General features: G+C 45.4%; 1 protein-coding gene across 7 annotated transcripts in view; it reads left to right on the forward strand.

The window, feature by feature from the left end:
• The window catches only part of LAMA2 (laminin subunit alpha 2), a 3,430,794-nt gene that overhangs the window by 2,317,029 nt on the left and 1,096,901 nt on the right, over positions 1-16,864 (forward strand). For 5 of the 7 annotated variants that reach the window (XM_078648920.1, XM_078648915.1, XM_078648917.1 and 2 more), the window contains 2 exons: positions 4,351-4,437; positions 16,014-16,207. In XM_078648920.1, the coding sequence (XP_078505046.1) occupies positions 4,351-4,437; positions 16,014-16,207 (281 nt within the window). The remainder of the gene's footprint in view (positions 1-4,350; positions 4,438-16,013; positions 16,208-16,864) is intronic. The other 2 variants (XM_078648921.1, XM_078648918.1) reach the window with 1 other exon arrangement.

Here is a 16,864-nt window from a genome sequence, read left to right on the forward strand (position 1 = left end):
CCAGGTGATGGTTGCAATAAATCCATAAATAAATAAGCAAACCCCTCTGGGAACATAAAAGCAGAACACAGCTTTATTCCATATTTCTCTTTCCTCACATGACCAAGAGGCTGCATTTTATGGTAAGGTGTATAATATAGTGGTGTCTATCAATTATCCCATTGGTAAATTTGTATTGGGGTAGGCACTGTTGCAAGTGCTGGGCTATATTGTGGAAAAGATGACATACCCGATGGAAACCAGTAACAATGAGAACTGCATGAGATAGAAACTCTCGCATTGTAAGAATTAAAAGTTCAGGATGGACTTACCTAGCACGTTTCATATCCAGAATTGTCAAAGACTTTCCTGACTCTTCACATGTGAAAGTTGTTTTCACCAGCATATTAGGCTGCCCCCCAATATCCAAGGTAATATGCTGACCTTTCACTATGTCTTGAAGCAAACAGCTATGCCCTGCAAATATCCCAGCTGGTGATGAGCTCCAGCACATATGGCTATCAGTGTTTTATAAGCTGCCAGAAACCTCAGCGAGACATACACATGCTTAAGTCTCTTCAACTGGCTCTTAAATGGAATTTCCATTTTGGCCTTTCTCAGGCGACTGGTTTGTCGCAAGGAGAAACATCCTCCTGAGCAGCTGAAAGACAAAAGTAGGACATAAACCTTTCTGAAGATTCCATTTTAGGAAACAAAGATATTTCTTGGAAGAAAAAGTGTTGAAGGACTTCAAAGAGACAAATTCTGCAATTTCTGTCCAGCAGCAGCAGAGGAGTTTATCATTTTCTGCGACGCTCATCTCTTTTAAAAACATACCTTTATCAGTCTTCATCAGCAATGTCACACCAACGGGAGGAGAGGTGGCCTAACTGCCAGAGCTGCCGACTTTGGAACTGGGGTACCATGTTTGAGTTCCGGCATTGTCTCAGCATCTTGTGATTCTGAGCAAATCACTTATTTTCCCTGTGCCTAAAAGGACTCCATATCCCTTTGGGTAGGTTCCTGCTATATCAAAGTACAACATAAAAAAGCAGGAGAACACACTTAAGGTCATGTTACTTTGAAGGTCATTCTCCAGTGCGTCTGAAGATCCCAGTAATCTTGATTGCTCTAGGGACTGTCTAGCTTTAGGAGTTGGTGGGTGTTTGTAGTGGTTCGGTGACGGATTGCTGATATCCTTAAGATCAGTGAAATCTGAATATTGTCACAGCGGCTACAGCATGGATGCCCAACCTCTCTGAAATCAGCATTATCTTTATGACCTGTATCAGAATAAAGCAAACAGGCCTGGCTCTGCAGGATAGAATTCTCTGCATTATTTCTATTTTAAGTTTGCAAGGATGTGCGCTCAACTATTTTAGTTGTCCTTAAATCCACTTGTGATTGCTGTCTGGTGCTGGTTACCAAGACACTCAAAATGCATTACAATAGCTCCTCAATCAATCAATCATGGTTTTGTAAAGTGCACTACTCACCCGTTAGGGTCTCACGGCGCTCCTCAACTTGAATCCAGTGAGAGTCAAATTTGCATCCCGCCCCGACGTGGAACCTCTTGGTCTAGAGATTGAGCAGGATGATTTACAATGGAAGCATTTGTACTTGCAGCTTGGTTTTACAAAACAGTCCAGGGCACCATCCACGTTGCATGCCTACATCAGGCCCTGGAAAGGTTTTCAGGGTTGTTTATTTTATTTTGTTTTCAGAGTTTTGTATAGCGCGAACAGGATCCTTGCAGATGTTAGAGCGCTTTACATACATATGAGAGGAGAGTGTAATAAAGAAAAATCCATGAAGGATTTCTAAGCACTCATTTGTTTTGTTACATTGACTTTACAGATTCTTTGGCCTTGTGTTCTTCTCTAATTATTTCTTTCTTCTTGAGATAGTCAGTGGTTGGCTACTCAGGCAGTCATATACGTCTTTGATGAGTTTGGTCAATGTCAAACTCATGGTAACTCCATTGCTTGTTCTCGATCTCCTAAAAGGTACATTTTCTGTCTGGGAGCCTTTCTTTTGTGTTAAAGTCATTACATTTCCCCCCTTATGAGCTTCTTTACATGGTTGATGTGGTGTTCCTTACTTTGAATGACATCCTTTGGTGCCCATTGCTTTTATACAGTCGCTCGGAGAGAGGAGCTCCATTTTGTGTGGTGCGCCTTGACTGGGGATGCGCCCTGTTTCTTCATTACTATATTTAAACTCAGAGTTCCATGTTCTATAGCTCTCAGGGCACATATTGTCCGTCTCCTTTCCTTCTCCATTTATTTCCACACAGGCTTGCTTGCGTATGTTTGGATGTGCAATGGCTGACTTGGCACACTTTGTTAACCTGCCATTCCTGTCTGGCACAGCCTAATTTTCTTTCACTGCGGGAGTGTCTGGCCAAGGACAAAAGATCCCAAACTGAATACAATCTACTGTCAGATTACTATTTTCTGGGTCTATTGTTAAGTGCAGGTACAGCTCTCCGAAGCGATTCAGGGTGATACACATGGGACATTTTGCCAATACTGGGCAGAAGACTCTCGGTTTGGCACTGGGGCTGTGCCTCATACATTTATTTAGTCCTACCACTTGAAAGTGGATTAAATGTCACACCTGTAGATCTGGGATAGGTATTTCTATGTAGTCGAAAATGAATGATGTACTTCTGGAAACATTCACTATTTTTTGTGCATCATGGTTTCTCTCTGGTTTTGTAGTGTTTATCCTAGGTGGAAGTCCTAATTGGTTTGGTGCTTATGCATAAGAACTGGAAGGAACATGGACCTGGGACATGGCAAAAGCAGTCATCTTCATGACTCCTAGTTCTGCTCTTCCTCATCTCAATCCTTATGCTATCCTCGTCCTTTCAAAACTATGCATCCACCAAACTCTGCGTGAGCTTGGGTAATATTCTGATGATATATTGGGACAGCTGGGTACAGGTTTCCTCTTTGATGGGAGTAGTGGGCCGGGCTGGTTGTGAGGTCGAGGCTGGGAAGCACATGCACTGCTCGCTCTGTGAGGCATGCTGTATTCGAGCATGGACTTAAAGCTCCGTCCAGTCTCCGCCCATATTTTTCATTGGCTTGTGTCAATGTCCTTTGTAAATGCTGGCTTCTGATTTGTTAATGGGCTTGTTAGTCTCTCCTTAGTACCGCCTTGTCTTCATTTGTAACCTACCATGAGGACTGGCCCTTTTAATTCAGTTGTTACATGGTACTTCTTATTCAGACTGTAAACACTATTTTCTTTAATGAGTTTCTCCTATTACAGGCACTACATGCTTTCCAGCAACATTCAGCGCTCCATGAGCGCTTTCACTTTCCAAGCAGCCTGGTACAATTGCGGCCCTTCTTTCCAAGGAAATAGGTTTTGCATTTACAAGAGTTTGAGCTATTGGCATTGTAAATGACAATGCCTTTTATTTATGTGTTCATTATCAAAATAGATAAATAAAATGCATTTTCAATTACAATGCCAACAGCTTAAACTCTTGCAAATGCGAGACCTATTGCATTGCAAGTACTTGTTGTCAGGCAGCAGCATGGTTTTCTTGTCTAAGAGGAGGGAACCATCACAGGTGTAATGATTAAAGCATGGGCAGTAAGAGTAGGAGTAAGGAAGATAACTTCTAAGAAATGTGGCCATGAACAGAGATTGCTGTGGTTGAAACAGGTACAGTGCTAGGACAGACTTGCAGCCCAAAAATATTGAAATTAAAAGAGCATGAGTGGTGGAACTCATCAAAAAAACAATAGGCAAGTGTAGCGCGTTCTCTAGCATACAGTATTTATTGAAATAAAAGAAGTAGAGGATAAGAAGGAGTGACTTGTTCCTTTCTTTCCTTGTGGTTTATCTTCTCCATTGTTTGCTTCCTTCCCTTCTGCCTTCATCTCTTGCTTCCTTGCTTTACTGTGTTTCTACCTTTCTTCTTCAGCCGCGGTCGGTAGTAGGAGTTCTTGCAGGGCGGTAAAGTGGGGAGGGGGAGGGTAGTAAGTTTAATAGGTAAGTAAACATATAAATAAATAAAACGAATTTCGTTGCGCGCACTGCATCGCATTTGGGGATGCAGTGCACGCAACGAAATTCGTTTTATTTATTTATATGTTTACTTACCTGTTAAACTCCGTAATCTATACATTATTACCCCCACCCTGCCCCTCCCCCTCCCTACGTCACCGCCCTCCTGCAACTCCTACTACCGACCGCGGCGGTTCTTCCTGCTACCCCCTTCATTCCTTCCTTTGTTATAAAATGCAGGTCCTATCTGTGCTGCACAAGGCCATCATAAGAAAACGACAAATTTGCCAAGGGTGTGTGATATTAACTAAACTACTGTTCTTTCTGTGCTCATTCCTTTTATAGCTTTAGCCCAACCTGCGTCATGGATGGACTGAACTCCTACCGCTGCACCGCCTGTCCACCAGGATATGAAGGCCAGCACTGTGAAAGGTACTGCAAGATGGGACTGGAAGCAGTGAGAATTAAGTGAATGCATTTAAAATGGAAGGGTTGTCCACAAAAAGCAAATTGTAATCAGTCTCCTCATTGGCAGACAATGAAAGTTTAGACAGGTGTTACAAAATGTAAGCATTGTGAATAAGCTGAATATGGCTTCTCAAGTTGATCCAAATAAGAGCTATTGCACAGAAGTAACCCTACGTGAAGTGCACTTCGCACTATGCGAGCTACGCGAACTGCGTAGTGCACTGTGCAAAATGCTGTTCGCACTGATTGCACAGTGCCGGATGCTTGTCCGCATTGTGCAATCAGTGCAAACCGCATCTTGCACAATGCAAGTGGTCACTTTCTGCCGCTCGAGTAGATTTCTACTCGAGCTGCAGCTTTCTCAACGTGGACTGGTAGTTTCTAATTGCAGGTGGACGCAAGCATACGCGACCACTCGCAATGAGAAACCTGACCTCCCCTCGTTGAGAATCTCGCCGGGAGGTTTATTTTCCACGCTCGTGATCGGCAACTTGATGTTGCTGATCACGAATGAGGAAAAAATTTCCCCGGGATGTCATTTTTCTTGCTCGCAGTAGCCAACTTTTCCATTGCACTATGCTACGCGTGTTTGCACTGTGCTATGTGCAATTCGCGTAGTGCGAAGTAGCGCAGACTACGCGAGCGTAGCGTAGTACTTCGCCCAGGTTTACACAAAAGTCACTTTATCCTGATAACTTTGCGTATTGACAGATTTGAACATGTACATCAGGATTCTACAAAGTTAGTTCTGGAGGGCCGGACCCATTCCAGATTTTTAAGAAAACAACATTTATCTAAATGGGGATATGCTAAAAATCTGGCATGGATCCGGCCCTCCAGGGCCGACTTTGGAGAACCCTGGTGTACACGAAGAAATGTGTGCTGGGCTGCGAATCTGTTAACAAACAGCATGACATTGTTTTTAGAGTTCTCTTACATTCATTTTAAGGTTTTGGCTATCTTCTTTGATTATTCCTTTCATTAGTTTATGACATTACCGTTTAACAGCAGACACACATTCAATTACAATCACTTCACTGTCTAGTCCTTTCCTAGGATGCATTAGTTGTAGGTGTTGGGTGGAAAGAATCTCCTAGCATTGTTCCGTACCCCCATGGCATTCTGTGCTGGTTCTTGCATGCCTTATCGTGTTTTTAGGGACAGTTGCACATTACAATGACCTTTGGTTCATGTCTATTACTTACTAGTACCTAATTGTGAGCCTACAAAGATGGATATACATATCTTGCCTGTTAAATCTTGTCAGTGAAGATACACTGTGTTGATGGAATCCAACCTGCTGCAAATGTTGTCTGTCATCACTTATGTTTGTTTACAAGGCAACAATCAAGACACGGTACAACACTCAGATTTTAACCCCTTGGCTGCGGCGGTAATTCCGCCGCAGCACTAGGGGGGAGAGGGGCCGCGCGGCGCCGCCATGCTCGTGACGGAACTACTCCATCACGAGCCTCGGGCGCGCTTTGCTTGTGACGGAGTGGTTCCGTCACGGCCCCGCCCGCTCAATAGAACGCTCAGCGCAGGCGTGAAATCGCTGCCGCGCAGGCGTGGTGGCGGGGCCGTGACGGAACCACTCCGTCATTAGCACAGCCCTTCCGTGGCTGGTGACGGAGTGGTTCCGTCACCAGCACCCAAAGGGTTAAAAACAAGAGCCATTATGCAGAATGGACCCTTTTTAATATGGTAGAGCTTAAGCAGTGGGTTTGCGTTTGTTCACAATAGCTGTATTGCACGAGCTTTGTATTTCACACAGTTCTTACTAGAGCAGTTTGTGGTTTCATACCACAGAACGTAAGAGGTACTGCTATTCCTTATTTCAAAGCATCAACCTTAGAAAAATGAGAGGCTGAATTGGAAATCCGCGTTATCCTATGAAATGCAAGAATAATAGTTATTATGGGGCCTGAGTAGGCTTAATAGTGCATGTCAGGATGAGTGTATAATTAATGGGGACCAGAGTGAGCGCTGATGGATCACTCTCTGTCCTACCACAACTCAAACCTCCTTGGACAATATCATTGTATTCGACACAATAGTCACTCCACCAGCTTTCAACTACCACCCTTTGCCCAGTCCTTAATAAATACGACTGCAAAAATTCCTACCTCTCACTAACAAGACTCACATTACTGGAAGGAAGTTCATGTCCAGCTCCATTGCTCCATCTTTATCTACCGCAAAAGATTCATTACATCATCGCCCCTTCCTCTGCTTCTTTTGATGTTTGCAATGATGCTTTTCAGTCCCTATTTGACTCTAGTGCTCACATACGCACTCAAAGAATCCTAGTCCACTACGTTGATTGGACCCTGCTATACCCCATATTGTCACCCAAAAGATGCAAATGCACTCATGTTTCCCAGATATAGGGATCCCTGCACTCCCACTCACCTAAGGACAATAAATGGGCTCTTGAACACTTCACACAAGCTGTCAGCTATGAATATGGCATTCGCTGAGTACCTCATCTAACCCCAATGCTCGTTCCTATAATGCATGACCAAGCACAGTAGCTGTCTACTCACCCAGGTCATCATAACGATCCTGCAAGCACCCCTCTGTGTCTCAGACTCAGCTTCCTCCTTTAACTCTTACATTTCTAATATCTGCCCCTGATGTACTGAATGAAGGGGGCCGTTGCCTTAGTTCTCTGCCACAGGGATTCACAGTAGGGTGTCTGATAGCCGAAAATGCCTTCGAAGATGGTCTTGATGCTGCGATAGGGGATGCATCAAAATGTATCAATAAAATATTTTGCTTGGAGATATGGAAATTCTTTTGAAAAGCTTCTACTTACTGGCAATCCCCTACCATATGTATTACCGCCCATCTCCTCTCACAAATGCCTGTTCATGTCCTTTTCCCAAATTACCCCCGTGCTCATTCCCATACTGAAGTCGACATAATCACTTGGACATCAGCTATTCAGCCCCTAATCATTCAAGCAATTTATTATTTTCTCCAAAATGGTCCTAACACCCCTATTCAATGACTTTCTCCTGGTTGACTTCTAACTACGGTGTTGAGAAATTGATTTTGTTGTGCCTGCAAAAAGAAATACAACTACGGATGCTTCATCTCCTGCCTTTCAATAACTGTTCTCTAAGAGAAAGGCCTTCTTGTTGTTTAAGACTCTACCTCTCTAATCATAGTTTGTTTAACCCTCTTCAGTCCGGCGTCTGACTCTTTTGCTCTTTGGAACCAGCCTCACTCACATATTAGGGTTTATAGCATTAACCCATCACACCCATTTTGTGGCGGTACCCATTCCTGGTCCTCCAAGCTCCATCTGGGGAGCTGACACGATGGACAGGAGTTGAAGTGTTAAAGATGCCCTTGGAGGTCACAGGTCAAGACTGTGTGATACGCCCCCTCACGAGGAGGACCAGCAGATTAACAGAGATGGTCGTGCTCTTCCGGACTCATGCCCAGGGAACAGGTTGGACTAAATACTTGCAGCTGTTAAGGCATTCAGAGAGGTCCTGGAGGCCAGGCTTAGCAAGGTATCACTAGATTGGGGAATCCTATGAGAGGATAACAAACGTCTGGCTGACAAATTCAACGGCCATGATGACAAACTAGAGAAAATGGACCCTTCTGTGGATTCTCTCCACAAACAGATGCAAGCGCTCACATAGAGTGAGTGGATTCTCTGTACCGCAGGGCTGTGGAGGCAGAAGGAATAACATCCAAGTGGTAGGTTTACCGGAGGGCATGGAGGGTTCTGACATGACGGCATACTTAGAGAGAAGCGTTTCTACTGAAGTGGCCCCATAGGGCTTGTTTCTCTTGTTTGCACTGGAACGTGCGCACAGAGACCCGGCCTGGTGCCGCCAGCTGGATGTCAACCCTGCCCTCTAGTGCATATCTCGTATCATTCTGAAACAGAGACCTAATTCTGTAATGGTTGCAGGCCTAGGGCAGTTTCCTGGTTGAAAAATTACTTTGTAGCCATTTTCCCAGAATACACATTAGCTGTGTGGTGAAATTGAGCCTCATTCCTGGCAGTTAAAAGAGAGCTGTGTGAGGCCGGCCTCCGATATATGCAAATATTCTCCACTAAACTCAAAGTGTTAATTGATGTCCGCTCTTTGTTCTTTGAGGACCTGTTTGAGGTCTAGGACTGACTGGAACAACACAGAATAGGTACAGATGTCATGCTTTAAAGCCCCCTCCTGCCTCTTCAATGTAGGAGGTGCAGGAAATGCAACAGATCTGGAACTCAGCGACCACCTAATCGACAAGTTGAGCAGGAGAAGGCAGCAGCAGCGGAAACTGTGAATGTGTTCTGTACATTGATGCATCCGACCCAGAGTGGAAACACGTCAGAGGCATCTGGGGATGGTACTGACTTAGGCACATCCCTAGAGATTGCTGTGAGGGGCCCCCAAGTCACACCTCGCATTGCAGATGAACTGTGACAGCCCAATCGGAACTTGACACTTTGAGACTACAAGCACCACCTAAACCTTACGCAAGCTAACTGAGTAGGACAATGTTCTGCACTTTTAGTATCATCTGCAGGACCTCTATGTGGGACCCTAATATTAGGACATGTACACCGGTGATAGCCCAAAATAAATTAGTTGTACCTCACTCGGTAAACACCATCCAAACATATATTAGACGCAGAGTAGACCTAGTAAGCATCTTTACCTTTTCTTTCGGGTATATGTTTGCACATGTACACCTTGATACAAGGACCCCTTATCCTGCACGCATGAATGGGAGGACTAACTCTCACACCTGCCTGACATGCCATAACAGTGTATACGCTTACATGTGCATACTTCTGGGAAGATGCTGTATGTGACTGCTGTGCAGATGACCTAAACCACTGATATTGATAGGAACATACTGTCACGAGGGCGATGTTAAAAACAATAAAAACGTGTAAAGAAAACACTTTTCAAACTGCCTGTCTGTTACCTGCTACTGAATGGCTTTTTAGCCTCATACGCTGAACTCCTGGGTGGCTGAGATCCTATAGTTTCCTATGTGTGCTTCAAAAATCCCCAAATCAGCCTCTGTCTCATCCCTGACACATTAACACCGCCCCCTCTGAAAGAAACCTTGGTGTCCTTTTCAATCCCTCATGCATCAGGAAACTTTTATATCTACCAGTGATTCTGCAGCCAGATCCAATGGCTGGATATATACACGGTCTGACTCATTCCACACTGCTACAGCCCTTATTGTGGGTCCTATTATGAGCAACATAGATGACTGCAAAAAGCCTAATACCGGGCCCACAACAGATTTACCTTCTCATATATGGACAAGTTTATCAAGTTCGCAACACACAATATTTTCAGTTTATCAACACAAGCTCTCTCTCCTCCCACTGACACAAGCTGGTTCATTGTTGGTCAGAAAGAGGGCACTCAAGAAACTACTGTCTATTCTTTAAAGTTATGCATTAAAATCTCCTACAAGCCATCATAAATCCTATTCTGAGTACTCCTCTGCAGGAACCCTGAGCTCCCTCACTAGCAACTTATCTTAACCTTTCTTTCCTCTTGCCCCCTGCTCTATTCTTAAGCCTCCAACGACATTCCACTAAAACTATTTTCCCAACATCCTCTTTGAGCGTACTCTGAAGCCCTCCTTCCTCTGTTTGGAGCTCCACAGCCAATGTTGAACAGAGCATGCCTTTTCTGAACTAGGTAACACCCAACCATAGTCTTCTTTTCTTCCTCCTAAAATAAGTAGGGGCATCATTTCATATAAAATGAACATTTTACACACTTTATCATCATTGTCCTTGTTTCCACTTGTTCCACAGCTTAACCACCTCCTTCATCTTCAGTGTCCACCATCCCCTCTGGGATTTCCCTTTTGTATCTCTTTTGTCATGTTTCAGATAAAAATGCTTAAACAAACACATTGTTTAAGTGACTCAGAACTGACTTGTGGTACAGAGAACCCCTGCCATCATACAACGCCTTTCTGAGATCATTCACCGCAGAGGTCTATATCAACCTTCTTCCTCAACCCAGTCGACAACTGGATTGTCTTTGGTTTGATGAGCTTTTGCGATTGCTAAGTAAAAGAGTACGGCAGCATCGCCCTCTGCGGCCTCCCCCTAACTACAACTGCACCCCCTGAGAGCCTCCCTAAACGCGGCAGCGAGACGCATCACTGGATCAAAAAAACATTCACATATCACCCCTGACTTCAAGTCCCTGAACTGGCTGCCTTTTGAAGCCAGAATACACCTGAAAATTGCCTGCTTGACACACAAGGCTATACACCTGAACTCACCCAGCTACCTCACTCAGAAGCTGACAATTTCAGGCGGCTCGAGATCCACCAGAAGCGCAAAGAATCTTCTGCTGAAACCTCGAAGATTCCGGAAGGAAAGAACTTACAAACGCTCCTTCTCAGGAATGGCGCCGAGGATCTGGAACTCACTACCTCCTGAAACCAGGACCATCCCCTCCTCTTTTCTTTTTAAGAAAGAAGTTAAAGCTATCCTCATGGCTAAATACACCTGAATTCCCACCCCCGATCTTTTAAGACTCTGCGTCGATCTGTACTCGTGCTCGATCCATTTGCACAGCTGTTTTGTTTTACCTGTATTACCGACCTTCCCGATTGTTATTACTCCCTCCTATCTGTATTTTATGCTCCCTCATGTACCCACCCTCCCTTGCATATGTAAAGCGCTCTGTTATCTGCAAAGATCTTGTTCGCGCTATATAAAACTTTCAAAATAAAATAAATAAATAAATAAATAAATAACGCCCTCTAGAAATAAACTACAGATACGATATGGGGTGACAATTATAGGAGTTTGAGAGATCCAAATTAAATGTCTAAAGTAGTGAAAAAGTGGAAACACTGTTAGAGCAAGGATCAGTCAGCCAGATTCATCAAGCTAAATTGCACTCGCAAAGGGCAAGATTCTCAGAATCTTGCCTTTTGCGAGTGCAATTTTTGCATTTGGGATTCATCATCCCAAATGCAAAATTCGCTATTAAAGAATTCGCACATTTGCGAAGAATTGCATTTAAGGAATCTCTATTTGAGATTCCTTAAATGCAATTCATGAATCATTTTAAAATTGCGAAATCGCAATTTTGGGCCGCTATTTACCGCGAGGTCAGACCTCGTTGTAAATAGCAAAAACTTAGAAAAATGCATTTAAATGCATTTTTCTAAGTTGCATGTTACACACACACATGTCATTTGGACATGTGTGTGCGCAACACCAATGTAGATTACATTTCAGGGGTGCTACAGGGTGTCCTTTGGACACCCCTGCACCCTTGAAATCGCATCCTTATTTGCGATTAGCTAATTGCTAATCGCAAATAAGGAATAACTCCCCATTCATTCCTATGGGCCTGTAGGCCCATAGGAATGAATGGGGAGTTATTCCTTATTTGTGATTAGCAATTTGCTAATCGCAAATAAGGAACATGTAGGAATCGCAATATTTTTTGCAATTCCTACATGAATCCCGTTTTGCAAGTCCTTAATAGCGATTCCTTATGAATCGCTATTAAAGACTCGCAAAACGGGTCTTTGATGAATCTGGCAGTAAATCAATTGTTGTAAGTAGTCATTGGATCTTTTTGCATTTCTCTTCTCAGTTTTATCTAACGATCTCAGTGGGGTGGAGCTGAATAGACAACCTAGAAAATGCAACCTATCCCATATCTATGGAAAAGAGTAGGTCGCTGATATTCCAACTCAAGGCTCAGTCGAAGATCAAAAACAGAAGGGCTAATAGCACCTTACACTGACCCCCACCACCAGCACATTTGCCCACCAACATATAGGAAACGCAGCATCGAGTCGTGAATTACTCTGTTCTTTAAGAGCCCAAGCTCTTCTACAGCTTGGATTAGGCAGAAGGACAGAAGACCCACTCTTCCACTGTGATGTAACCTAAAGAGACAACACAATATATATCTAGGAACTCCAGAGAGGTTTGTACAGCAGGACGCAAGGTTTGCCACACCTGGGTCCCACTCAAAGGGGAAACCCTTCACAAAATCCAGATCACACTCATTCAGCCGGGACATATCAATATTCTCCTCTCATGGATCCCCGACTCCGTGGACCACCCATTACCTCAGAAAAGGCGTCCACCAAAGTGTTAACAGGCCAAATAATTGATGAAAGCCATATCATAACAGAAAGGGACGAAACTCTGTATCTCTTGAAGCTATGTGCATGTCTAAAGGTATTCAACAAGTCCACTTGAGCTTTGCTACAAACCAGGGACAAAAAATGGCTGTGATATATTTCTTGCAAAAAACAACAAGTGATGGACTGAATGTGGATCAATGTCACACACTCCCCCAGTCAAATGATCTGGGCCCAAATCCATCGTTTTTTTGCACTCCACACCACCCTGGGTCAGATAATGGCTTTATGCAAATCAGCTCTGACACTGTTGCCCCATGGGAACAGTCCAGTCCGAACTACAACAGCCATATCTTTCCCAGACCGGAATCAAGCATCCGAGGACCGGACCGGTTTCGAGGTAACACCTCTCTTCAGCCCGGCTAGCTTGACTCCAAGTGGTGTGGAGTGCCTGGGACCCACGTCTGGGCATCCCCAGCGCACTTAGGGCGGCAATTGCAAAAAACAACAAGTGATGGACTGAATGTGGATCAATGTCACACACTCCCCCAGTCAACAGATCTGGGCCCAAATCCATCGTTTTTTTGCACTCCACACCACCCTGGGTCAGATAATGGCTTTATGCAAATCAGCTCTGACCCTGTTGCCCCATGGGAACAGTCCAGTCCGAACTACAACAGCCATATCTTTCCCAGACCGGAATCAAGCATCCGAGGACCGGACCGGTTTCGAGGTAACACCTCTCTTCAGCCCGGCTAGCTTGACTCCAAGTGGTGTGGAGTGCCTGGGACCCACGTCTGGGCATCCCCAGCGCACTTAGGGCGGCAATTGCAAAAAACAACAAGTGATGGACTGAATGTGGATCAATGTCACACACTCCCCCAGTCAAAAGATCTGGGCCCAAATCCATCGTTTTTTTGCACTCCACACCACCCTGGGTCAGATAATGGCTAGCCGGGCTGAAGAGAGGTGTTACCTCGAAACCGGTCCGGTCCTCGGATGCTTGATTCCGTTCTGGGAAGGACATGGCGTTTGTAGTTCGGACTGGACTGTTCCCATGGGGCAACAGGGTCAGAGCTGATTTGCATATCGCCATTGTCTAACCCAGGGTGGTGTGGAGTGCAAAAAAACGATGGATTTGGGCCCAGATCTTTTGACTGGGGGAGTGTGTGACATTGATCCACATTCAGTCCATCACTTGTTGTTTTTGCAATTGCCGCCCTAAGTGCGCTGGGGATGCCCAGACGTGGGTCCCAGGCACTCCACACCACTTGGAGTCAAGCTAGCCGGGCTGAAGAGAGGTGTTACCTCGAAACCGGTCCGGTCCTCGGATGCTTGATTCCGTTCTGGGAAGGACATGGCGTTTGTAGTTCGGACTGGACTGTTCCCATGGGGCAACAGGGTCAGAGCTGATTTGCATATCGCCATTGTCTAACCCAGGGTGGTGTGGAGTGCAAAAAAACGATGGATTTGGGCCCAGATCTTTTGACTGGGGGAGTGTGTGACATTGATCCACATTCAGTCCATCACTTGTTGTTTTTGCAATTGCCGCCCTAAGTGCGCTGGGGATGCCCAGACGTGGGTCCCAGGCACTCCACACCACTTGGAGTCAAGCTAGCCGGGCTGAAGAGAGGTGTTACCTCGAAACCGGTCCGGTCCTCGGATGCTTGATTCCGTTCTGGGAAGGACATGGCGTTTGTAGTTCGGACTGGACTGTTCCCATGGGGCAACAGGGTCAGAGCTGATTTGCATATCGCCATTGTCTAACTCAGGGTGGTGTGGAGTGCAAAAAAACGATGGATTTGGGCCCAGATCTTTTGACTGGGGGAGTGTGTGACATTGATCCACATTCAGTCCATCACTTGTTGTTTTTGCAATTGCCGCCCTAAGTGCGCTGGGGATGCCCAGACGTGGGTCCCAGGCACTCCACACCACTTGGAGTCAAGCTAGCCGGGCTGAAGAGAGGTGTTACCTCGAAACCGGTCCGGTCCTCGGATGCTTGATTCCGTTCTGGGAAGGACATGGCGTTTGTAGTTCGGACTGGACTGTTCCCATGGGGCAACAGGGTCAGAGCTGATTTGCATATCGCCATTGTCTAACCCAGGGTGGTGTGGAGTGCAAAAAAACGATGGATTTGGGCCCAGATCTTTTGACTGGGGGAGTGTGTGACATTGATCCACATTCAGTCCATCACTTGTTGTTTTTGCAATTGCCGCCCTAAGTGCGCTGGGGATGCCCAGACGTGGGTCCCAGGCACTCCACACCACTTGGAGTCAAGCTAGCCGGGCTGAAGAGAGGTGTTACCTCGAAACCGGTCCGGTCCTCGGATGCTTGATTCCGTTCTGGGAAGGACATGGCGTTTGTAGTTCGGACTGGACTGTTCCCATGGGGCAACAGGGTCAGAGCTGATTTGCATATCGCCATTGTCTAACCCAGGGTGGTGTGGAGTGCAAAAAAACGATGGATTTGGGCCCAGATCTTTTGACTGGGGGAGTGTGTGACATTGATCCACATTCAGTCCATCACTTGTTGTTTTTGCAATTGCCGCCCCAAGTGCGCTGCGGATGCCCAGACGTGGGTCCCAGGCACTCCACACCACTTGGAGTCAAGCTAGCCGGGCTGAAGAGAGGTGTTACCTCGAAACCGGTCCGGTCCTCGGATGCTTGATTCCGTTCTGGGAAGGACATGGCGTTTGTAGTTCGGACTGGACTGTTCCCATGGGGCAACAGGGTCAGAGCTGATTTGCATATCGCCATTGTCTAACCCAGGGTGGTGTGGAGTGCAAAAAAACGATGGATTTGAGCCCAGATCTTTTGACTGGGGGAGTGTGTGACATTGATCCACATTCAGTCCATCACTTGTTGTTTTTGCAATTGCCGCCCTAAGTGCGCTGGAGATGCCCAGACGTGGGTCCCAGGCACTCCACACCACTTGGAGTCAAGCTAGCCGGGCTGAAGAGAGGTGTTACCTCGAAACCGGTCCGGTCCTCGGATGCTTGATTCCGTTCTGGGAAGGACATGGCGTTTGTAGTTCGGACTGGACTGTTCCCATGGGGCAACAGGGTCAGAGCTGATTTGCATATCGCCATTGTCTAACCCAGGGTGGTGTGGAGTGCAAAAAAACGATGGATTTGGGCCCAGATCTTTTGACTGGGGGAGTGTGTGACATTGATCCACATTCAGTCCATCACTTGTTGTTTTTGTGATATATTTCTTAGCAACTTTATTATTTTTTTTTAAATCATTTATGTTGATTGCTAAACATTTGTCAAATAAAAGACGTTTGCATTTTCTACCACCTTGTCATCTATAATACTGACTGCACCAATTTAGAATCTGCATCTGGGTTTGGGAGACTTGGAGTAGAGCTGTGGTCAATGAAGATCTATTCATGTACTGTGTCTTGTCTCCCTCCAAACCCAGGTGCGCTTCTGGATACACTGGCAACCCAAAAATCCCTGGAGGCTCGTGCCAAGAATGTGAGTGCGATGCACACGGTTCGCTCCCTGTCCCTTGTGATCCTGTCACAGGGCAGTGCCACTGCAAGGCGGGAGCAACCGGGTGGAAATGTGATGGGTGCACGGACCGGCATGCACGTGAAGGCGCAAAGTGTGTTTGTACGTATATTATTAACCTTACTACCAAATGTCGGGCTTCGATTGTGCATGAAAAATAAAAAATATTGTGGCTTGAACAAATACCATCATTTTACATCTCATTTACCAACTTGCTTCAGAATTGTCATGCTGCGACTGAAAACCTTCATGCAAAGTCTGGAAGTGTTTCCTCGAAATGGCGCCGCAGTCGATGTCCTTCTACACACTATGGTGTCCCGCGTCATGCTGAGACCAGTAATGGAAACGTGTTAAACACAGGGAATGAATACACTCAAGGCTTCTTTTCTGTCAAGGTTACCAGCTTTGCCAACAACTGTGCTGCACATATAGAGTAAACATTTGAATTATCTGTGTCATTTAGCAGTATTCTGAATGTCAAATGGATATACCACCAAAACATTGTGAATGAAATATCGCCCCACAAAACCTGTCGCCAGGATATTAACGGCCAAAATAATGTGAAAGCAACGAAAAGTAAGCAAGCAGAGGTGTAAAGTACGTAAATCCACTTACATACTTTGCTGGTATGTATATTTTGAGGGACACAGATGTCCAGTTACAAATAGTAACCGTATAGCTATAATCCTACACAGTATTTTGGTTTTCAATACATTTTGCCGACAATATGTTTCTCCTCGACAGTCTGACAGGCAACCT

The sequence above is a fragment of the Lissotriton helveticus genome, chromosome 6, assembly GCF_964261635.1.
Source record: "Lissotriton helveticus chromosome 6, aLisHel1.1, whole genome shotgun sequence".
Taxonomy (NCBI): domain Eukaryota; kingdom Metazoa; phylum Chordata; class Amphibia; order Caudata; family Salamandridae; genus Lissotriton; species Lissotriton helveticus.